At 37.8% G+C, this 25227-nt stretch overlaps 1 protein-coding gene across 3 annotated transcripts in view; it reads left to right on the forward strand.

Annotated features, from left to right (window-relative positions):
- The window catches only part of WDR48 (WD repeat domain 48), a 57220-nt gene that overhangs the window by 13728 nt on the left and 18265 nt on the right, over positions 1-25227 (forward strand). For all 3 annotated transcript variants that reach the window (XM_053600438.1, XM_053600439.1, XM_053600437.1), the window contains exons 2-11: positions 4293-4433; positions 7906-7984; positions 8606-8688; positions 8805-8934; positions 10837-10925; positions 11283-11384; positions 16855-17079; positions 20259-20333; positions 20950-21052; positions 22304-22401. In XM_053600438.1, coding sequence (XP_053456413.1) covers positions 4293-4433; positions 7906-7984; positions 8606-8688; positions 8805-8934; positions 10837-10925; positions 11283-11384; positions 16855-17079; positions 20259-20333; positions 20950-21052; positions 22304-22401 — 1125 coding nt within the window. The remainder of the gene's footprint in view (positions 1-4292; positions 4434-7905; positions 7985-8605; positions 8689-8804; positions 8935-10836; positions 10926-11282; positions 11385-16854; positions 17080-20258; positions 20334-20949; positions 21053-22303; positions 22402-25227) is intronic.

Here is a 25227-nt window from a genome sequence, read left to right on the forward strand (position 1 = left end):
TATAGCACAGCTTGTTAATCCATTCCTGGGTTGGTGGGCATTTACGTTGTTTGCACATTTGGGCAATTGTAAATTGAACTGCCATGAACAGTCTAGTGCAAATGTCCTTATGATAAAATGATTGTTTTTTCTTCTGGGTAGACACCTAGTAATGGGATTGCAGGATCAAATGGGAGGTCTTATTTGAGTTCTTTGAGGGTTTTCCATACGACTTTCCAAAAGAGTTGTATTAGTTTGCAGTCCCACCAACAGTGTAAAAATGTCCTTCTCTCCACATCCACACTGGCATCTGCAGCTTTGAGACTTTGTGATGTGGGCTCTTCTCACTGGGGTTAGATGGTATCTCAGGGTAGTTTTGGTCTTCATTTCTCTGATGATCAGGGACAATGAGCATTTTTTTCAGATGTTAGCCATTCGTGTGTCTTCATCAGAGAAGAAGTTTATATATCTGTTTATATCTCTTGCCCAGTGCTAGATGGATTGTTTGCTCCTTTTCTATTGATTAATTTGCATTCTCTTTAGAGTCTGATTATCAACCCTTTGTCAGATTGATACCCTGAAAATGTCTTTTCCCATTCTGAGGTTGTCTTTTTGCTTTATTTGTTATGTCCTTAGCTGTGCAGAACCTTTTCAGCTTAATTAAGTCCCATTTGTTAAAATTTGTTGTTGTTGTGATGGCCACTGAAATCTTTGTCATAAAATCTTTCCCTAGTCCAACATCATCAAGAATTTTTTTCCACACTTTCTTCTAAGATTTTTATCGTTTCGTGTTTTAGGTTTAAATCTTTTATCTATGTTGAGTCAATTTTTGTAAGTGGTGAAAGGTGCAGGTCCAGTTTTAATCTTTTACATGTGGTTATCCAATTCTCCCAGCACCATTTGTTGAATAGGAATTCTTTTCTCCACTGTATGCTTTTGTTTGGTTTATCAAAGATCAGATGGCAACTAGAGACTGGTTTCATCTCTCGGTTTTCTATTTTGTTCCATATGTCTATGCCTCTATTTCTGTGCCAATACCATGTTGTTTTGATTACTGTGGATGTGTGATATAGCCTGAAGTCTGGTAGGGTAAGGCCTCCGGCTTTGTTTTTATTAATAAGATTAGCCTTGGCTATACAGGAGTTTTTTCTGGTTCCGTACAAAATGAAGTACTGTTTTTTCCAGTTCTTCAAAATATGATGTTAGTATTTCAAGGGGATTGAATTGAATCTATAGATTGCTTTGGGTAGAATAGACATTTTGACAATGTTGATTCTTCCCAGCCAAGAGCGTGGTATGTTCTTGTATTTGTTAATGTCTTCAGCTATTTCTTTTCTTAGGGTTTCATAATTCTTTTTGAAGATCTTTCATCTCTTTTGTTAGGTATATTCCTAAGTATTTCGTTTTCTTTGAAGCTATTGTGAAGGGAATTGTGCTCTAGGGTTCTCTAAGTATAAGATCATATCATCAGCAAAGAGTGAGCGTTTGACCTCCTTTGCCCCCATTTGGATGCCCTTTATATCCTTCTCTTGCCTGATTGCATTGGCTAGAACTTCCAGCACAATGTTGAATAATAGTGGTGATAGTGGACGTCCTGCCTGGTTCCAGTTCTAAGTAGAAAAGCTTTCATTTTTACACCATTCAGTATGATGTTAGTTTGTCATAGATAGCTTCAGTCAGTTTCAGGCATGTGCCACCTATACTTGTTCAGTATGATGTTAATTTGTCATAGATGGCTTCAGTCTACTTCAGGCATGTGCCACCTATACCTGTTTTCTTAAGAAAAGAATGCTGAACTTTGTTAAATGCTTTTTCTGCATCTTTTGAGAGGATTATATGGTCTTCATTTTTGCTTTTATTAATATGGTGTATTACATTTATGGATTTGTGTATGTTAAACCAACCTTGCATCCCTTGGATGAAGCCTAGTTGATCATGATGTATAATTTTTTTATTTTATTTTAATTTTTTTTGTAGAGACAAAATCTCACTTTATGGCCCTCGGTAGAGTGCCGTGGCCATCACACAGCTCACAGCAACCTCCAACTCCTGGGCTTAAGCAATTCTCTTGCCTCAGCCTCCCGAGTAGCTGGGACTACAGGCGCCCACCACAACGCCTGGCTATTTTTTTGTTGCAGTTTGGCCGGGGCCGAGTTTGAACCCTGCACCCTTGGTATATTGGACCAGCGCCTTACCAACTGAGCCACAGGTGCCGCCCATGATGTATTTTTTTAATGTGCAGTTACAGTCTATTAGCTAAGATTTTATTGAGTATTTTTGCATCAATATTCATTAGTGAAATTGGTCTGTAGTTCTCCTTTTTAGTTGGATCCTTTCCTGGTTTTGGAATCAAGATGGTGTTTGCTTTGTAGAACGTTCTGGGAAAGATTTCTTCCTTCTCAGTGTTTTGGCATAGGTGCTGCAGTATAGGTACAAGTTCATCTTTGAAAATGTGATAGAATTTTGATGTGAACCCATCTGGTCTCGGGCTTTTTTTTTGTTGTTGTTGAGAGCTTTTATAGTCTACAATCTCAGTGCTTGATATTGGTCTGCTTAAGAGATCTGTTTCTTGGTGCATGCCTGTTGCTCCAGCTACTTTAGAGGCTGAGGCAGGAGGATTGCATGAGCTCAGGAGTTTGAGGTTGCAGTGAACTATGATGATGTCCCCGCACTCTAGCTAGGGCAAGGACAAGTGAGACTGTGTGTCCAAAAAAAAAATTACTCTTTAATTCATATGAAAATTCTCTTAGGTTTAAGATGTAGGGAAAGGACATAATTTTGACCAACAGAACCACTAGATGATCCTAGATAATTTATCATTAGTTGTGTCCTCATTGATTGAAAACACTATGTTTGTGGCAAGATAAAAAATTATGACAAAATGTTTCCATATTTTATTTTATTCATTGATTTTTTTTTTCTTTTGAAACAGAGTCTCACTTTATCACCCTTGGTAGAGTGCCGTGGTGTCACACAGCTCACAGCAACCTCCAACTCCTGGGCTTAGGCGATTCTCTTGCCTCAGCCTCCCAAGTAGCTGGGACTACAGGTGCCCACCACAACACCCTGCTATTTTTTTGTTGCAGTTTGGCTGGGGCTGGGTTTAAACCCGCCACCCTTGGTATATGGGGCTGGTGCCTGAGCCACAGGCACCACCCTATTTCATTGATCTTTTTATATATTCCTATTGTGATACTCCAGTATAATTCTGGTAGCTTTATAATACTTTTGAGATCTTGAAAGAATATCATCTCAGTTACCTTCATTTTTAAAAATATCTGGGGTTTCAAAAAAAAATTGTACTATTTCGTTAACTTTTAGAAAGAATTGCAATGGGATTCTCACCAAAGTTGGGTTCAGTTTTGAATCTTCTGGTACTGCAATATGGCATATCTCCTTTTGTTCACATCTTCCTTTTATGTACCTGATGCTGTACGTATCTTCCTTGTGAAATGTATTTCTAGGTATTTTGCTATTGTAATTTGTTCTCCCCCACTCTGTCCCTTTATATATTAAATTGGTTATTTCATTACGTTTAGAAAAGTTTTGCATTTGGCTGCCAGCCAGCTTACTGACATTTTCTTAGTTGTAATTGTTTTTTGTTCACTCTTATATATTCTCATGAGGAACAGAGGTCACCAACAGTGAAGAAAAGAGTCCTGAAGGAAGAGTTCATAGTGTGTTATAGGAATTCAAAACCTCATTTCACTTGAAAAATCAGGGAAGGCCTTTTTGAGAAAGCATCATCTAAACAGAAACCTGCAGGCTGCAATAGGAGTCTGCAGGACAGGTGGGAGGAGGAGCTTCCAAACTGAGCTGGTAGACAGCATGCATGATTTTTCTGGAAGCACAGTGTGGGTGAGAAACTGGAGCAGAGATGAGTGGCCAGACAGGCAAAGAAAACCATGTTAAGGAGTTCATATCAAATCACAAGGCCAGTAGTTATCAGCAATTGAAATTTTTTGAACAGAGGTGAGACACATTCCAGTTTACATTTTGAAAAGATTACTCTAGCTGCCTTGTAAAAGGTGGATGAAAGATAAACAGAAGTGGGAAAAAAGTCTGGCTTAGGAGGCAGTTAGTTGCAGGAGTTAAGCAGCAAACTTGCCTATCTTAGACTAGGCTTTCGTTAATGTCTTCCTTCTCTTCAGTCTTTAAAGAGTAAAATAAAAATTGAATTTTTATTGGACTAAAAGGTAAATTTTGTATTTGAAAACATGGGATTTTCAATTTCAGATTGGCCACTTAGTAGACTACTTTTTTATTGCATGGTTTGTAACTTCATGAAAAGAATATTTTGACATATTTGTCAGGTTTCCTATGTTATTCGGGATGAAGTAGAGAAGTATAATCGAAATGGAGTCAATGCCTTGCAGCTGGATCCAGCACTAAATAGACTTTTCACAGCCGGTCGAGATTCCATCATAAGAATATGGAGTGTCAATCAGCACAAGGTAAGTTTACATTTCAAATCTATACTCAGTACATTTTAGGTCAATGGCTTTCAGTGTCTAACAAGATGCCTTTGACAGTTTCAGGCTTAATCTGTTTGAGTACTGAGTTATTTGGTACACTCTGTGAAGATATTGCAATAAGAATTCTGTAAACCTCTGAGAAAAACCATCCCTAGGAAAGTTTCAGAAGTGTTTTAGCTCAGGCAGGGAGTCCATAAACTAGGACTCTCTGCCACAAAGGAACAATGAGACTTGGCTGGTAGGAGGATTACTTTCAACAATTTATTTTTCTGCTTTAAATGTGTTTCCCCAAAGTCTTTTGACAACCCTACTTAAAAAAAAAAAAAAAAAGTATACTTTTACCATTTACAATTAATCGTGAAAAAATATTTGCTTATAGTCATTTAAAAGTGATTAGGGGTCCCCATAAAACCTATAAGGCCTTATTAAATAACAAAGGTTGTAAACTACGAAGACATAGTCTCTATTCTTCAAGATTTTTAAAGTCTAGTTTGTTTATTTGTTTTGTTTGGTCATTTAGAGACTGAGGCTCACTCTGTCATGCTGCATCCTCAAACTCCTGGCATGCACCAGTACACCCAGCTTATTTTTCTACTTTTTTTATAGAGATGGGTCTCGCTCTTGCTCAGGCTGGTCTTGAACTCCTAGCCTCAAGTAGTCCTCCTGCCTTAGCCTTCCAAAGTGCTAGATTTGCAGTCATGAGACACTGCTGTAAAGTCTGCTTTCTTTTTTTTTTTTTTTTTTTTTGAGACAGAGTCTCACTTTGTCACCCTTTGGTAAAGTGCCATGGTGTGTAGATCACAGCAACCTCAAACTCTTGGGCTCAAGCAATCCTCTTGCCTCAGTCTCCCAAGTAACTGGGACTACAGGCTCCCGCCACAACACCTAGCTATTTTTAGAGAAGGGGTCTCACTCTTGCTCAGGCTGATTTCAAACTCCTAAGCTCAAGCAATCCACCCAACTCAGCCTCCCAGAGTGCTAGGATTACAGCAGTGAGCCACCTCGCCTGGCTCTAAAGTCTGCTTTCTTAAGCAGAAAACAGGATTTAAATATATTAGTACCTCCATAGTTGACCATCTCGACATTGACCATCTCCTTAAGTTGACTTAATTTTCTTTTCATACACTAGATGGCATACCACATGTACATAAGTATAGTGGGCCTAGTTCTTTATATTGACCACCTCTGTATTGACCAGTTTGTTACAGTCCCTTGGGTGGTCAACTTACAGAAGTTCTACAGTATATGTAAAACAAATCCTCAGTCAAATGAGAAAGACCCCCTTTGGTATTTTGTTTGAATGCCTATCTTGTGAATTACATAGAAAAGAAGATTCAGAGAAAGAAAAGAAGCATTTATGGAGCTCTTAACTATGTGCCAGACACTTTTGGCATTTCCATGTCCAACATGATTTTAATTTTCACAGTATCCCTTAAAGCTCCAGATTTTAGACCAGAGCGTCCAGCAGGCTACATGCAGAGTATTTGAGGCCTGTTTTGCTTTTCTATGGTGTCAGATACTGTGAAAAGTAGCAGGGACCTATTTTTTGCTCGTTAGCTTTCATTAGGATGTGTATTTACTGTGCGGCTTAAAACAACTTTTGCAATATGCAGCAAAAAACGGTTGGATGCCCCTGCTCTAGGACTTTTTTTGGAGAGACAGCTGTGTTGCCCAGGCGGGAATACTTCCTGCATCCTCAAACTCCTGGGGCTCAAGCAGTCCTCCCACCTCAGTCTCTCAAAGTACACGGCTTATAGATATGAGCCACCATGCCTGGTTAGACCTTATATTTTTAAAAGTCTGTGCCTTTATAAATCTGAATGTTCAGTGCAGAAAAAGAAACACTACTTTGTATAGTGGCTAGATAGCAATTTCTTTAAGTGGACTTTATTCCATTAAGCTTTGAATTCTTAGACAATGGAAGCAGTGGTCAGCCAATATCAAAAGCATGGAAAGTAATGACAACTATTAGTGTTTGGCTTTAACATGCTTTTTGGTATTTCTATTTAAATTGGAATGTCTTTTTTCTGGGAATTCACAATACATGTATTTAAAACAAATTAAGGAAAACACAAGAATTATCCTGGAAGAATCTGGAAATCTGCTATCCTACCCTAAACATGTTTTTCTGGTCATTGTTTTATGATATGATTGAATAGCATCATTTCTCAGACACACTTATAGAGAGCTATTCTCTTTGCTCATGAAGTATGTCAAACTTGCTTGTTTTTTAGGTGTAGGAAGTAACTAAATATTCTTCTTTAAAAGGCCTCTCCTGGTAACTAAGCCAGGTGAGAGGAGGAGAAGAATCTTGAGTTACATAATTGAAATGGTGATCCAGGTAGTACTTCTTCAGTCCTTGGGTTCCATTTATTCTCTAAAGGATTGTGATGTGGTGACGAAAACATTTAACTCAGAAGGTAAAAACAGTAGTAGGAAGCTAAAAGCAGAAGTGTGCGTCTCCTTTTGCCCTCAGGCCAGGCTCCTCACACACTGATCAGACTTTTTTTATTGTTGTTGGGGATTCATTGAGGGTACAAGAAACCAGGTTACACTGATTGTATTTGTTAGGTAAGGTCTGTCTTCTCCCAAAAGGTGTGTCACACACCAAGACCGCCCACCCACCTCCCCCCTTTCCTCTGTCCTTCCTTCACCCACCTCCCTCCTTCTCTCTCTCTGCTCTGCCCTTCCCTAACCTACCCCCCACCGTGTACTAGGTCATTAATTGTCTTCATATCAAAATTGAGTACATAGGATTCAAGCTTCTCCATTCTTCTATTTACTAAGAATAATGTGTTCCACTTCCGTCCAGGTTAATACAAAGGATATAAAGTCTCCATCTTTTTTAATGGCTGAATAGTATTCCATGGCATACATATAACCACAGCTTGTTAATCCATTCCTGTGTTGGTGGACATTTAGGCTGTTTCCACATTTTGGCAATTGTAAATTGAGCTGCGATAAACAGTCTAGTGCAACTGTCCTTGTGGTAAGAAGATTTTTTTCCTTCTGGGTAGATGCCCAGTAATGGGATTACAGGATCCCCTGCTGTCAGCTGTGAGCCTTCACCACCACTGATTCAAATCCCTTCAGCCTGCAGAGGCATTGTCCTATCCTTTCCAGTAAACCCCTTCCTGTAGCACTTTGTGTCACACTTACTACCTAGCCCAGAGTACGTTGCCTTTACTACCACTACCATAAGGCATAAAAATAAAGCATTTATCCTGGAAGCCTAAACTTTCATTAATGATAAGACTATCCTGAAACAAAACTGTTAACATCTTTTTTCTGGAAGTATTATCTGTTTGGTAAAATTCTATTCTGAATTCAGTTGTTAATTTTAACATCTTTGAGTAGTTATGTCACATTAATTGAAGAATTTAAACATATCTGTAATCTGTAATATATTTCATTCTCTGATATAAACTTACGATTTTTCTTCTAATTTCAGCAAGATCCATATATAGCATCTATGGAACACCATACTGATTGGGTAAATGACATTGTACTCTGTTGTAATGGGAAAACATGTAAGTATTTCTTTGGATTGTTGAGCTTCTGGAAATTTTTTAATTCCATTTGATATATTTTTCATTTTTTATAAGCTTTTCCGTTGAAGTATAACATAAAGAAAAGTATACAACACCTTGAGATTACAGTTCAATACAATTTTATAAAGTGAATACCCAAGTCAACAAATAGTATACTGTATTACCAGGCACCCCTTGTGCCACTGTTACACTCATTATTCCTTACCCCAGGGTAACTGCTCTCTCTCTTCTGAACGTCATAGATTAGTTTTGCCTGCATTTGAACTATATAGACAATATATTTTCTTCTTTTACCCTTATTAATACTTCTTTTGTCCTTATTTTGGTAAAATCCATTTTATGGTTTGCAGTTTGAGTTAGAGAAATTTTTCTTAACCCAATTAGTTGAGCTTTCAACTGGAACATTAAAAAAGTTTGCTCTTCCTATTTAAAAAAATATGAGACAATATACAGTAGGTTCTTGAAAACGCTTGTAGGGATGGGTAGGTGTATGTGAAAGAGAGAACATTAGTTTGAAATACTATCACATTGTTTTAACATAAGTTTTCGAAGTTGTAAGTCACACTACTAAGGGATTTGTTAACTCTTTGCCTCTTCTAGTAATATCTGCTTCTTCTGACACGACAGTAAAAGTATGGAATGCACATAAGGGATTTTGTATGTCAACATTAAGGACACATAAGGTAAAACAACTAATAAAGTTCACAGTGTCTGCTGTAATATTGAGATCTCAGTACATTGTGTGGCTCATTTTTTTACTATGTACAGATAAGATTATAGTATGCCTTTTCTGTTACAGGATTATGTAAAGGCCTTAGCGTATGCCAAGGATAAAGAACTGGTAGCATCAGCTGGGTTGGACAGACAAATATTCCTTTGGGATGTGAATACTCTAACAGCATTGACAGCCTCAAATAACACTGTCACAAGTAAGGTGTTTGAAAACGATTTCTTTGAAAATATTCCAAGTTGACATAAATAAAGAATGGTTTATAAAACATTTTTGATAGGTTTGCATCGAGACAGTGGTTCATATTTTGAGAGTGCTTCTACCTACAGCGTTCTAGCCCCCAAGAGTATGATTGAACAACAAGGAGCTAGTTCCTCACTGCAGTCTAAATATGGTAACTTCTCCAGGTGAAACCTGGTTATTTTTTGTACATGTGCATGTCTTAGCTCCCTAGCTAAAGTGTAAGTCCCTGCAGGGTAGAAGAGTCATCTTACTTTTACTATGTGTCTCCTACAGCATTGCCTGGCCCAAATCTGTACACTCAGCAGGTATTATTAAAGGAGGTGGTGATTACCTGATGAAGTAGATAGTTTCTGACTTTTAAAAGTGGTACTATATAATTAAAAAGTTTTGAGTTAATGGTCAAGATGGAAAGAAAGAAAAAGTTTTCAGTTCCAATTTAGTAGGATCCTTTCAGAGTAGCTGTAAAGATTCAAATCAATTTCAGAAGAGCCCAGAGAGGAGAGGGTACTCAATTCTCACAGCAGGTTAATAGTGTAATGTTTCATCAACTAAGAGATCTCAGGCTACCAAGTCAGACTCATATATGTGTCTAGAACTTGAAATCTGGCCTCATGCTTGGCCCAGCCTCCTAGAGTTCATTAGACCATGTGTCAGAAATGACTCTTAGGAGCACATTTTTGGCTAAGTCTGGCCTAGAATGTATGTTGAAAACATGGGCCTAAACTATTTAGATCCTCACATTATAGATCCAGTTTGTCATGACTCTGTGGAGTGTTCACACTGACATACATAAAATGGTTTTACTAATATAATCCAGTGTGTGTCGAGAAGATCAAGCTGAGAGAGTAGCATTTATAATCACTTAAATTTTGTTTTGCCCCATTTGCTAGGAAATATGTTAAGGTCTAAATACTATGTTCCCCTTATTCTTCTTGATTTTTCTGCCTTAGTGATTCAGTAGCTGATCCTTGCTGGGGGCTGTCATGATACATCATTGGGCTCTAACTCCTAGATGTGAGGCTTTCCTCAAAGAGACATTAACAGGAGGGAACAAAGCAAAAAAAAAAGCAGATTGTTAGAAGGTCAAGAACAGGCTTAGTGGATGCAGATTCTGCTATAAATGCCTCTTGCTTAGAATTGTTTAGAGAAGCTATCACATACGTTTTTTGTTACAATAATAGAAATAATAATAATAACATTTATCAAGTACTTATAAGCAGGCATTTTTCTAAACACTACATATATCAGCTCCTTTACTTGTAACTTTTCATTATGTTTGTGTATATGTATTGTAAAATTAGGATCATACCACCTAGGCAGTTTATATGCAGCTTTCTTCACTTCAGTGGTAACTGAGTTCTGAATCCAAGGACAGGAACATGATTTTTGCCACATATGTCTGATTTTCTTTCAGAAAAGTTGTTCTGATTTATCTTCCCAAAAGTAATATATGAGAGTGCCATTTTACTGTATTCTTTTTAGATTTGGTGTACGAAAGTGCTATTTTTGTTGTGATTTGTGTTTTCTTGAAAAATAAGTGAGATTGGATTTTTTTCATATTTATTGGCACATGTATATCTCCGAAAATACATTACTTATGCCGATTGTTGTTAAGTGGCAGTGCATTTCAATTTAGCAAACATTTATTGAGCACTTGTATATACTTAAATCCATAAAAGATGTAAATTTTGATGTTACTTTTGTTCAAAATTATCTCCATTATAGATAGATTTCTTTTCCTTAAAGTATTCATAAAGATAAGATTTTCTAAATTGGAAAATTAAACTTGCAATTTTTGCTACTAGTTATTAAACAACCAATGATTTTGTTAACATTTAGCTCCATTTCTCCTCAATAGCTTCTTCTTTAAGTGGGAACAAAGATTCCATTTATAGCCTGGCCATGAATCAACTGGGAACAATCATCGTATCAGGGTCCACTGAGAAGGTAAGGGGGAGCTTAAAGAGTGTGTATGAACACTAGAAAACAAACCAAAATAATTTGATCTGTGTAATAATTAAAAATACAGACAGTGGTTTGCCTAGTGGATGCTAAAAGAAAAGTTTTATTAGAATAAATAAAAATGTAACTATGTCAATACTGTGTGTGTAGTGACAAGAGAGTGAGGGGGCTGTGCATTTTTGACATTAGGAAGGCTTCCTAAGGTTGAAAGCTTTAGTGTCAATTGGCAGAAGCAGTATTTCCTTTCAAAATGTAATGGTTATCATTTGATATATAAAAGTCATCTATTTAAATTTGACCAGGTATATATTCAGTTTGCATAATTTTTGTTTAAATTTGCAGGTATTAAGGGTATGGGATCCAAGAACATGTGCAAAACTAATGAAACTTAAAGGACACACAGATAATGTAAAAGCATTGCTGTTGAACAGAGATGGCACACAGGTACGCAGTTTCATTTGGACATTTACCTAATGACCTTGTTGGAAATTTCTCTATTTTGTATAGTATTACATAGGTTGATTTGAAGTGAAAACTCACATACATTATAAATTGTAGTCTAATTTTAAATCTTTTAAAACTAAATTGCACATGTAATAAGCCATATTTTAAAACTATTCATTTGTATCACTTTTAAATAAAAGCAAAACAAGAAATTTCCTTAAAACTAATGCAGATGAATATATGCATTTATGGTGAATAGTGGCTAAATAAAAATGTTGCCTGTGTAAAGAAGAAGGAAGCTTTGGTTGAATGTTTTTTTGCCAGTGTGTTAAGTGGAAAATTTCCTCACAGTGGGTTTGACTTAGGGATGAATTCTGTCAGTTGACTATATATATACAGTCTGTAAATTTTGTTTTCTAACATTGTGCTTAGAGACAGTATTTCAAAGAACACCATTTTGGTAAAGTTTATTAGCTCTATTTGGTACCTAATTTTTGAATTATAAATCTCAATTCTGTTTATTCTGTAGAAGTGGAAAAATAATTTCTCATTAGATAATAAAAAATAAGAAAAACAAAGTACTATTTTATAGTGTGATCTGCATCCACTATGCGCCCTTGCCTCCTCCAGCCTTTTTTTTCAGATGGCACTAATAAAGAGATAACTGGAATGACTGTGGTGGTGTTAGAAAAGGGCGAACAGAAAGATAATGAGATGAGAAATGCATCAGTCTGTTACATAGAAATCGCCTCACATGTGAATCAGAGAAAGTTTTGTCTCCAGAGGTAAAAGGAAGGTTTGAAAAACTAGCCAAAGGAAGGAAATCGTTTTTTAGAACAAGGAGAAGAAAGACTTGAAGATACCTATGGGGGTCTTTAGAGATGTGGAAGGGTCTTGATGTATGGTGTGGCCTGGAGGAAAGGACTTTACTAGTTTTGGGCATCTACAAAGTGGGAATTGTAATACGTAGTTTGTATGGTTGATGAGATTATGTGTGTGTGTATTTTCCTGCCTGTAAGCCCTCGCAAGTTCCTTTGCAGCTCCATTTTCAAGGAGTCTGAGATACCCCCAGTCCAGTCAGCGTCTCACTGTATTGCAGTATAGCTGTAAGGCTGCACAGAGTTGGTTGCTTGTGCCTGCTCAGTGATTTTGTCCAGGAAATCAGAGTGGATTACGTGATCTCCATGGTTTCCAGTGAGGGTTGTGGGCCTGGCAGACCTTTTGAAGTTCTTCCTGGTGGCGCCTGTGGCTCAGTGAGTAGGGCGCCAGCCCCATATGCTGAGGGTGGCGGGTTCAGACCCAGCCCCAGCCAAACTGCAACCAAAAAATAGCCAGGCGCTGTGGCGGGCGCCTGTAGTCCCAGCTGCTTGGGAGGCTGAGGCAAGAGAATCGCGTAAGCCCAAGAGTTAGAGGTTGCTGTGAGCCGTGTGACTCCACGGCACTCTACCTGAGGGCGGTACAGTGACACTCTGTCTCTACAAAAAAAAAAGAAGTTCTTCCTGTCTGCTGTACCCCATGCCTTATTTCCTGTCTGTATAGTTAACGAATGTGCTTCTTTACAAAATGATTTAAATATCACATGTACAGTTACAAATGCACTTCACCTGAAGTCAGCTACATTGATTGTAAGCAGAAGCAGTAATGTGGCTCTATTTTAAAAACTGCCTGTCAGTCTTAGAGTACAAAATCGATAGGTATCATTCTTTGGCTAGTTTTTCCTTTGTCTGTTTACCCTGTTGACAACTATTAACTAAATGTAAATTTAACTACCAACAACCCAACATATTTTACATTAGTGAATTGAAGAACAAAACTCTTAATAGTTATTTCTTTGGGAAAAAAGGAAAAGAATGAAACTTTTACTTAACTAATTCTTTTTATTTTTTTTATTGTTTAGAATTCATTGAGAGTACAAAGAATTAGGTTACACTCATTGCATTTGTTAGATAATGTCTCTTTTATAAGGGTCATGGTCTCACACACCATGACCCTTAACTCCCCTGTCCTTGCTCCGTCATTTCCCTACCCTGCCCCTTGTATTAGTTCATCTACTGCCTTCATATTGGAATTGAGTACGTTGGATTCTTGCTTCTCTATTCTTGTGATACTTTACTAAGAAGAATGTGTTCCAGCTCTATCCAGGTTAATATAAAAGATGTAAAGTCTCCATCTTTTTAGTGGCTGAATAGTATTCCATGGTATACATATAGCACAGCTTGTTAATCCGTTCCTGCGTTGGTGGGCACTTAGGTTGTTTGCACATTTTGGCAATTACAAAGTGAGCTGCAATAAACAATCTAGTGCAAATGTCCTTATGATAAAAGGATTTTTTTTTCTTTTGGGTAGACATCGTAGTGGGTTTGCAGGATAAATGAGAGGTCTAATTTGAGTTCTTTAAGGATTCTCTATACTTCCTTCCAAAAAGGTTGTATTATTTTGCAGTCCCACCAGCAGTGTAAAAGTGTCCTCTCCACATCCATGCCAGCATCTGCAGCTTTGAGACTTGGTAAAGATGCAAGAATGACCCCATCTTGTGGGCCATTCTCACTGGATTAGGTAATATCTCAGGCTAGTTTTGATTTTACTTAACTAATTCTTGAACTTTTATAATATGGAAGAGATAATTATTAGGTCCTGGGCTAGAGTGTATATTGCATCCTGCTGAATTGCCCAGCAAGTCTGTAATACAGGGTCTTTGGTAGCATTAAGTCAGGGACTTAATGATATATTTATAGTAGACCAATGAATCGCATGAACATCTGCCTGTTGCCTTACTCCTTTTTTGTAGAGTAAGAATTGTTATTTATCAAATCCATTTGAAGTTCTGCCCAAGGGAGTTCTATCCATGAAAAATCTGTCAGATTACAGTTGCTTTGATTGGCGCCAACATTAATGGGCAGCGCCACCTGTCTTCTCATTACTTGTACTGAGGAGCTAGGACAACCTGCCATCTTGGTTTGAGTCATTCACATCCTTGTGTGCCACTCAGAGGGTTTTTTTGGTATTATAAGTCCTGCTGAACCTAACTTATGAGTCAGGGCCTCAGAGCCACTCCTTGCCCTGCCTTATTTTGCCTACTTGGCTGCTCTCTGTTGGCATTTGAGATTATGTGTTAGTGTCCATTCCAGGAACACTCCTGTTGGTCAGCAGCAACCTGGTCCCAGTAAACTGGCGCTTCCCATCTTCATTAGCAAAAACACTGAGTCTAATTTAGTAAAACCATTTGGGACCTCTGTCCTAGTCCCAGGAGACACCTCATAATTGATACTTTTGTTTTTATCTAGTGGACCTCTCTAGCTCCTGCAAGATATCAGGCACTAGAATTCCTACAAAATAGGACGTTCTTTAATCATACTAACAAATGCTGTGAAGTTGCCCAGCCTTGTACTCTCAAAGTAGTCCAGCATTATACTCTCAAAGTAGTTGTTTTCTATTTTGAAGACCTGCTTTTTTGTAGTATTAGAATACCAACTGCCATCAGAGATTATTTTTTATTCTGTATCAGGGTTGATAAAACTCTGCTTCTTCATCTGCTTCCAACTGTACACTCTTGGGTTTGGGATTTATCCCTTTCTTTTTTGCAAGTTGCCCAGGCTGTGAGGACTTCCAACCCATCATTTTTATCTTTCTTATTCTCTTTAAGTTGTCAGACCTTACTCTTTGTAGGATCTGAGGGATACAGGATCAAAGCTTAACTAACAGCTTTGCTGCCTCAGCATCTCTTCCTGGAATGGAGATCCCCTCCAAGACCCCTACCCCATCAGATTCCCATGCTTCTTCCATACTCATTTTGAAGGTCTACTTGAAACCTTTCCTCTGACAGTTTCTTTCTTGGTTAGTCTCTTGGTTTCCTTGTGAATCAATTGTTATAGGTGATTAAACCACTGATGCTTCTAGCAGTTGGTGGGAGAGTCTCATAGTATGTGTTCATTTCATTAAACATGCCTAGAGTTTGGCTGTACATGGTGGCTCACACCTGTAATCCTAACACTCTGGGAGGCTGAGGCAGGAGGATCTCTTGAGCTCAGGAGTTTGAGACCAGCCTAAGTAAGCACGAGACCCTGTCTCTACTAAAATATAGAAAAATTAGACAGATGTTATGGCAGGCACCTGAAGTACCAGCTACTCAGGAGACTGAGGCAGGAGGATCACTTATGCCCAGGAGTTTGAGGTTGCTGTGAGCTAGGCTGACACCGTATCACAGAGTGTGGCTGGGCAACAGAGTGAGACTCTGTCAAGGAAAAAAAAATGCCTGGAGTTTAAAGATCCCTAATAGTCACAGAGCAGTAAACCTTTAATCCTGAAGACCTCATCTATTTGGGTATCTTCCAAATCTCAAAATCCACAACTTTAGAAAGTCTTTTAGAAAGTCTTCCATTCTGGAGTAGGGCACCGGCCCATATGCTGGAGGTGGTGGGTTCAAACCCAGCCCTGGCCAAAAACTGCAACAACAACAACAAAAAATAAAAACTATTCACAGAAAGTCTTCCATTCTTTTAAGCCCTTTGCTTACTTAATTTTATACTGCAGTACCAGCAGTTACTTTCTCTTCAAAGCCACTCTTTTTCCCAAGAAGATGAAGTTTTTATTTTCCACATTAACGTGCTAAGTGTGGGTGGCCAGGGGGTGGGAGTGGGGGACTGTGGCAGCTAATTCAGCCAGTTTCTGTCAGAGTCACAGTATGCTCAGCCCTAATCTGTGTGCCAGCATTTCTGTGTAGTTGACTTTCCTGAGCCTTCAGAATTGCTAATGTTAACTCACTCTAAGCTCATATGGGAGATGTGCAAGGTTACAAAGAGTGAATAGTAAACCTGAGCCTAGATCTTGGCTCTTGACTCCTGTCAGTAGTCTCCAAGAGAGCTAGCAGGCCATCAGGAGTCCAGAGCCCTGAGAGAAGAAATGAGACAGAGGTGTAAATCAGGGCTCCAAAAGGCTTTATTAGCCTAGTGTAATGCTTGTCAAACTTAGTGTACATCAGTGTCACCTGAAGAACCTGTTAAAGAACTGATTGCTGGGCCCCGTAAGAGTTTCTGCCTTATTAGCTCTGAATGAGCCCTGAGAATTTGCATTTATAGCACATTCCTAGAGGAGGCTGATGCTGCTGAGACCACACGTGAGAACCATAGGACTAGGGCAGAGTGCTACATTAGTCTCAGCTACTTTCAAACTCTATCTCCCCTGCTAAGTAGTCTGAATAGGACCTACCTTCAGGATTGACTAATGATCAATGGGTGGCCAAGTACAGAGGACAAAGGTAGCTTTGCTCAGAAGTTTCCTCTACTTAAACATACACTGTTGCCTTTGATCATTCAGCCTGTGATGCACACTTGTCAGAAACCTGTATCAGAGGCAGAAACACAAGTTGGTAGAGGTGTGTGTTTGGCAGTATATAGTCAGAGGAAAAGCCAAGCACAAAGCACAGTAGGTCAACACCTTGTTGGTAGGTTTCTAACCCGACCTTTCTTTGCAGTGTCTTTCTGGCAGTTCTGATGGGACAATTCGCCTTTGGTCCCTTGGCCAGCAGAGATGTATAGCAACATACCGAGTCCACGATGAAGGTGTTTGGGCTCTGCAGGTCAATGAGGCCTTCACACACGTATATTCTGGAGGAAGAGACAGGAAGATTTATTGCACAGACCTAAGGAACCCTGACATTCGGGTGCTAATTTGTGAAGAAAAAGCACCAGTTCTCAAGGTATGCCATGTATTTTAGTTTTATAATTATGGCTGTTGTATTTGTTAGCCAAATATAGGAAAACATATATTAAAACATGCATGAACTGTGTTAGTTCATTAAATATGAAATGTCCAACTTCAAATCAAAACTTTATCTCAAACAATAAGCAGTACAAATTTGCTACAGCAGTACAAACTTTGATTGTATGTGCTTCAACTGTTGACACAGTTTTGCCATCTTAACAGTAGCTTATTTATGCCAGCAGCGAAGAAGCCTGGAGGGTAAGTGGCAATGAAATCACAAAAAGCATTTTCCACAGCCTTTTGAGAATTGAATATTTTTCCTTGCAGGTAGTGATCCAAAGCTTGGAAGGAGGAGGTAGTAGTTAGAGGTGCAAGGTCTGGTTAATATGGTGGATGACAGAGAGTTTCCAAGTCCAGCTTCTGAGTTTGAGAATTGTTGTTTGTGGATTGAGGATTGGCCAGTCTCTAGTGACCAGCATTAGCTGCTTAATCACAAGCATCCTCATCATTTCGTCTACTTGGTTGCAGTAAGACATTTGCTACTTTCATGAAGTTATAGCAGTTATCTGCTAAGTTTCATGTGCTGGACCACCAAACAGACACTATTGCCTTTTTTGATGAATATTCAGTTTGGGACTATGTTTTGGCACTTCATCTTTATCCAGCCATTGTGCCAAACTCTTGTGATTGTCAAAAAGAATCCATCTTTCATCACACATAATGATACAATGTAGAAATGATTCACCTCTATGTTCTGACAGCAAAGACAAGCTTTGTGACATTATCTACAGCTTTCAGCTCATCATTATTCACATTGGTCTCAGGTCACCCACATGGCTCGTTTTAAGATTACAGTCACCAGAACAGAATTTCTCAGACCATCAACATACTGTGCATTCATTAGCCACATCCTTCCCAAACATTTCATTGATTTTGAGCTGTCTGTGCTGCATTGGTTCCATGAAATAACACAAATTTTTAATTGTCCATGGTTTCACAAAAATCGTTCTTAAAAAAAATAAATTGAAAGAAAATCACAAGCCAAAATGTATGTTTGAAATAACAAGGATGTACTGTCACAATAAAAATAAAACAAAAAGTGTTAAAGTAAAATGTCAGAGATATCAGCTGTCATACTTAGTACTTATGGAAATCAGGTATTTCATACTTAACTTCATAGGTAGAACTTGATAGAGTGAGAAATAGTGGGTACCTGTCTGGTGGAAAAGTGTCAGTGTTAGATACTCAGAGGGTCAGTGCTAGGACAGTTGTGTGTTTTCCTTTTTTTTTTTTTGACAGTTTTGTAAGTCACATGTGGAAGAAATTGTGATTCCTTAGGTATATCAGTGATGCACATCTTTCACACTGGTGAATTCTAGTGAAATTGTCTTGCTCCCTGAGCTTTCCTGGCTTTCCTGTGTATCCTTAGAAGGAGGAATAAGAAGAGTTATGGTTAACTGTAGCAGACAGTATAGCAGAGGGAGGTCTAAGAAATGTGTCCATGTTCTCAGGGTAAGGATGTGGAAGAGTACTTCTGAAAGAGAACAGTAAACAAGCTGCTTCATACTCCAAACCATCACTTCCTCATAGCAGTCCTCATAATCAAGATCTGCAATATGAATAAAAAGGGTACTCAAGGACATCTTTGAAGCTATCAATATTGATACCTACTAACAGTGAACCCTAAATTAAAAAATGCCTAGTCAACATATGACAAGATGTTTGGCCTCACTGATAATCACAGAATTGCACATAAAAACAATAGTGGGAAGTTTTCAAATTTAAAATGGAGGCATGAAGACAGTATTACCCTCTTTTCTCAGTATTCATCTGAAAACAAGGAAAGGGAGAAATAATAAAGCTGTAAATACCTATTACCTACAAAACTAAGTGATATCTGAAACCCAGGACCACTGTATACAGTAGAGGAAGGGCTAAAAAGAGAATAGAGGTCAAATGAGATAGTGAGATAGTTGAAAAGGATCCCTGTGGCCAGAGAGCTCAGACAAAACTGGCCAAGTACAATTCTTTAAAATAGATAGCACACCCTAATGGCCCAAACCAATAATCCTTTACAGAAAAAAGGAATTGAGGCTGCACTAAGGAATCATATACACACAGCATGTGTGCAGGCGGCAGGATGATGGGGAGAGAGAAGCATGGAGGAGAAACACTCTGCATTTCTTTTTTTTTTTTTAAGAAACAGTCTCACTTTGTCGCCCTCAGTACTGTGCCGTGGCGTCACAGCTCACAGTAACCTCCAGCTCTTGGGCTTAGGCGATTCTCTTGCCTCAGCCTCCCAAGTAGCTGGGACTACAGGTGCCTGCCACAATGCCTGGCTATTTTTTTGTTGCAGTTTGGCCGGGGCCGGGTTTGAACCCCTTGGTTTATGGGGCCAGCACCCTACTCACCGAGCCACAGGCACCACTCAACACTCCGCATTCTGAATCCTGCAGCTGCTAGGATCTCCTGGCCACAGAGAAAAGACTAAAAGAACTTGGTGCAAATATAAGTTTATTTTATAAGGAATGTAATTTTGAACTGAGGAAGATTACCGCTGGCTGAGAGTCCAGGCCTGGCTCCATCACTCCAAACCTGCACTTTCCTGATACAGGAAGAATAGGAAGTGGATGAATGTAGAATGATTCCATTTGTGTAATACCATGTGTATACATGCACATAAGTATATTTTTATATGTGCAGTATTTTAAAAATACAAAAAACATATAGTAAACTGTTCCCAAAATATCCTATCTTTAGGTAGGAAATACTTTTTACTTTTGCTATGTTGTTAGGATATTTTTTACCTGAAGCATTTTCAAAGAAAAAGGTATATTTCCTTTGTATTCACAAAGAACACAAAAAATTGGTGTACCAAAAACAAAAAAATTAATGGCAAGTCTTCATCCTTTGTATCCATTTAGATCCCTCAAATTAACTACACATAAAACTGATTTTGGTGTGAAATCACTCATATTACACTTTTTTTAGGGCTGTTAATTCCTTTAGCAAAGAGACTCCCTCATTTTTCTGTGTATCCCTGATTTTTCACGTGTCCAAGTATAGCCAGCATACAATTCTCAAATGAAGGAGTTGATATTTAATGACTTATAGCTAGTCCTGGTGGTTCAGAAGAGTAGACTTTCTACAAAGCAGTATTTTTGTGGTTTTCAGATGGAGCTTGATAGATCTGCTGATCCGCCCCCTGCAATCTGGGTTGCAACAACTAAGTCTACAGTAAATAAATGGGTAAGTGAGCCATTGAATACTTGCAAGAGTTTATCAACATGTAGTTTGTTATCACAGACATGCCATCAGGATACCAATTTTTCTAAACATGAGAGAGCAGAAAATTAGTGCTTTCAAAATCATTTCATTTTTCTTTGTAGCATGAAGAACAGGATGGAAATAGAAGATAAATAGAAGTTACCCAAAGCACTATTCTTAAATGATAATTTAAAAAGATTTAAATTTTCTTGCTTACCAGACTATTTTGTAGATAACAAAGGAGAAAATGTTTGCATTTATTCCTATAAATGCAGGTCAAATATTCTTTTGGGGTACTTATAAAAAAATGTTATATATCTTATCTAAATTTCACTGTGCCAGCTTGGTGTAATCTACGTAATTTTACCTGAAAGAGTATTCCTGCTTTGATACCTAGTTTCTCTCCCAAAGAATAAATTTCCTTCTTAATATTTGTTTTTTAATGATGAGAGGTAATCATACTGAGACTAAATTTTTATTTTGGTTTTGATGTAGCAGTTGTTGAGGTTTTCTTGTTCTTTGACTTTTTCTTGCTACTTTAAAATAGGTAAAACTTCAGGAGCATAAAATGATTCAATGACAAATTTTGTTCCTTTAGACACTGAAAGGAATTCATAATTTTAGAGCCTCTGGAGATTATGACAATGATTGTACAAATCCTATAACACCCCTTTGTACACAACCTGACCAGGTTATTAAAGGTAAGAAAATTGGATGGTATTGTATCTTTTATTGAAGTTAATTATAGTTACTAAAAGATTGACAAAAATGAAGGTGATGACCTTTCTTTAAATGTAAATCTGATATAAACAAAAGGCTAATGATATATTGGCTCTGTTTTGTTTTTTGTTTTGTTTTTTTTTTTTTTGAGACAGAGTCTCACTTTCCTTGCCCTTGGTAGACTGCTGTGGTATCTAGCTCACAGCAACCTACAACTCTTGGGCTCAAGCGATTTTCTTGCCTCAGCTTCCAAAGTAGCTGGGACTGCAAGCACCCGCCATAACATCCAGCTATTTTTATTCTTTTCTATTCATTTCTGTTTATTTTTTATAGTTCAGTCCTGCAGAATTTTTCTTCTCCATTCTTTTTGTTGTTGTTGTTTGGGATTTATTGAAGGTATAAAATATTAGACTGTACTGATTGCATTTGGTAGGTAAAGTCCCTCTTACAACTGTGTTCCACCCCCAAGAGGTGTGCCATTCACCGTAAACCCCCATCCTCATCTCCCTTCCATTGGCTTATTTTTAATATAAGAAAAAGTTATTTTTAAAAATGCTATTTAATGACTTCAGAAAGTGGGCTTTCTTGAGTTTTTTGTTTTTTGGTTGTTTTTTTCTTTTGTCCAATATCCACAATAGCCATAGTAAAACCAACAGCCACTGTAAAATACATAGTATCTAATGTTGTCTTTTGGCAGAAGGCAGAAAAGGACAGATATGGTCCTCAAATTCTTAAGTGCTACAGCTAGTTGTGGCAAAAAATAATAATAATAATAATAAATAAATAGATATGTGTTTAATGTAAGAGCTTGGAATTAGAATTCTATATGGCACATTCATCTGTAGTTCAGAGATGTCCATGCTGTGACCTTTAGAATAGAATCTTCACTGAGGAGGCATAAGAGAAATGGGACATAGGTCACAAAAGTTAATGCAAGGTGGGACTAATTGAGAGATTTCCTGTTCTAATTTGTATTTTTGTATCCTTAAAGTAATGAGTGTTTTAATCTATAATCTGTTATTAGAATCATCTTTCTTTCATTGTTTATAAATGAACATAAATAGTTGATGAGCCTTAAATTGCCTTAGATATAGTTATATAGTCTTCTGGTTTGCCTTCTCTTTTCTGCTTGCTGGGATAATTTATGTTCAGTTACCAAAATTATTGGCTCACTGTGGACTTTAATATAGAAGAATTGTTTGGCTAATTGTGTTTCTTCTTTTTCCCGTTAGGGGGTGCTAGTATTATTCAGTGCCACATTCTTAATGATAAGAGACATATATTAACCAAAGATACCAATAATAATGTGGCTTATTGGGATGTATTGAAGGTGAGTATCTTTTTTAGATTAATATAGGTTGTTGGATCATGCGCCCCTTTTATTTTTCATATATATTACATATGATAAGGTAATATATAAATTACTATTAAATTATAGTAATACCTTATTGGGGAGTTGATATGTTCTCATGCAAGTATTAGATAAGGCTATAGTTTATCTTTTAAATATCTAAACTGTTTGAATGGAAGCATCTTCTCAAGTGCGTTACATATGGTGTTATAATGCTACTTTGCCTTGAGATACATACATCAATGTTTCTCTTCCTTGACTCCATTGAGGGGGAATAGGGGAAGCTGTTCTGTGTATTGTCGAATGATTGGTACTAAATGCTGGTACCCACTGATTCTGGCAGCACCCCACCAGTTCTAAAAACCAAAAATGTCTCTGGAGATTGCCAAATGTTTAGAGGTAGGAAGGAAAAAGAATGGTGCAAAATCTCCCCAAGTCAAGACACACTGGAGTGCATAAAATAAGTTTGGCTGTTTATTCATAGCTATCTCTTTGAGTATAAGTGACAACTCTGGGTCATGTTATGATGACTCTCTCCGGGACAATTGAGACACATTACACTATTTAACCACATTCTAAAAGCACTAAAGAATTTGTAGGCGGACTGAAAAGTTCATCTGCTTTTATAATACTTGCCAGTGTCCCTCTTAGTATTGATGTATTAGTTCGTTTTTCCAACAAGTATTTCCTGGATTGAATGAACATAATATGCAAGGAATTGTGTTTAATAGTGATAAATGTCAGGCTTGGTGGCTCACACCTATAATCCTGAGCTCAGGAGTTCAAGACCAGCCTGAGCAAGAGCGAAATCCCATCTCTAAAAATAACAGGAAGTTGTGGTGGTGCCTATAGTCCCAGCTGTTTGGGAGTCTGAGGCAAGAGGATCACCTGAGCCCAAGGGTTTGAAGTTGCTTGAGCTTGGACACCACAGCACTCTACTGAGGGTGACAAAGTGAGACTTTGTCTCAAAAAAAAAAAAGAATGATAAATGATAGAAAAGTCTGTCCCATGTTCCCTTCTAGTAAGACGGACAAGAGTAGCAGAATGTGAAACCCTTACAGATAAAGAATAGACATTATCACAGGTTAGCTTGTGGACAAGGGCAATTACTTACGACTAGAGAAGTCAGGAGAGCTTCATGACAGAGAAGTTATTTGAACAAAGGCTTTATGGTTTCCAGCATCTGGTAACGGAGAAGGGCATTTTAGAAAGAGGAAATGAATGGCAAAGGCAGAGAAGAGGGATGATAGATGCTTTTTTAGGGCAAGGTGAGCAGTTTTATTTATTTAAAGACTAGAGTAAAAGGGAATGATATGGGGTGAAATAATGAAAAGATGACATTTAGGTCATTTCCCAAAGTCTTTGTAGGCCTTAGAGTTGGCCTTTCTGTGGTACTCTCAGAAGAATCTCAGATAATTTCAGAGCAGAAAAATAACATTCAGAGCAATAGTAGTATATGTAATGGAAAAACAGAAAATGAAAGACAAGTCCTAAGCATAGTGATTTGGAGATCTACAGGAAAAGACAGGTGTCATATATATTATAAAGGAATAACTGAAAAGAACTGTTGGTTTTGTTAAGATCATAGTTATAAAGAAAATAGATTCCCACTTAAGCTTATTCACTTAAGTTAATTTCATGATTAAAACAATAAGACTATTTCTTGCTGGGAAAAAGGGATTGTCTCTCAATAGAAACCTTGGCCTGATCACAACTTTCCCTCTCTGCAAGGTAGCTATTTGGGAAGTCCACTATGAAATAACTGTTTGAAGAGGATGGCTTCAGAACAAGAGGCATTAGTTATTTTAATAGAAAGTTTAATTTTAACAGGCTCCAAAGTCTGATTAGTTTTTCTCTACAACAGAAAGATGCCACTCAAATAAAAACTCACATTTATTTCAGAGAAGGGTCACACTGGAGGGATCCAGAGCAGCCCAAAGGAACTCATCAGCAGAAATTCTTGATTCTTCACTTTGGTAGTCCTCCACTAATGTAGCCCTACCTGTGTTTTGTGACTGGACTTCATTCATTTTATCCTGCCTAGCACCTGATTATTTCCAGAATATCCAAGAGAATCTGACCAGGCCAGCTATTCTTTGAGAGTTGACCTATTGATTTTCTGTGTATGCATCCGTTATTTACGCTGGGCCTAGTTAGCTGCATCCTGAGTAGAGTCTTGCTATCTGAATAGAAGGTGGTTTTACTCAGGGGATTTAGAATATACCACAGCATTTCTGTTTACCTGGCAGCTTCCCATATCCAGATACTAAACCTTGAAGTTTTCAGATCAAATGATCAATATAATAAACATGAAATTAAACTGTTTGGGAAGTCAGGAGTGTTAAGGAACATAGGTTTATGGGTTAGACAAAGCCGCATTCTAATCTTGGCTCTACTGACCAAGTGATCTAGAAATAGCTGAAGTTCTTTAAACCTGATCTAAAAATAGCTGGAGTTCTTTAAACCTGTTTTCCTAAAACATTGGTAGTACCTATTTGTTGGTGATTTTGAGAAGTGTTTAGCACACTGTCTGGCACATAATAGTTAGGAGGCTGTTGCCCTAATAGAGGTGAAAGATGATGTTTGTCTAGACTAGTGCAAGAATAAGGGAGAAGGAGAAAATAGAATTTTTAGAAAAATATTTAGGCCTAGGAACAAAAGTGATACTTTAATGAAGGGAGTATGACAGAAAGGAAGAAGCAAGGATCAATTCCAGGTTTCTGGATTGGACAGTTTGGTGAATAGAAATAATAGAGGGAATGTAAAATGAAAAATGGGATATTGGGAGAAAGAGACATGCTGAAA

This window comes from Nycticebus coucang, chromosome 8 (genome assembly GCF_027406575.1).
Source record: "Nycticebus coucang isolate mNycCou1 chromosome 8, mNycCou1.pri, whole genome shotgun sequence".
In the NCBI taxonomy this organism is placed as follows: Eukaryota; Metazoa; Chordata; class Mammalia; order Primates; family Lorisidae; genus Nycticebus; species Nycticebus coucang.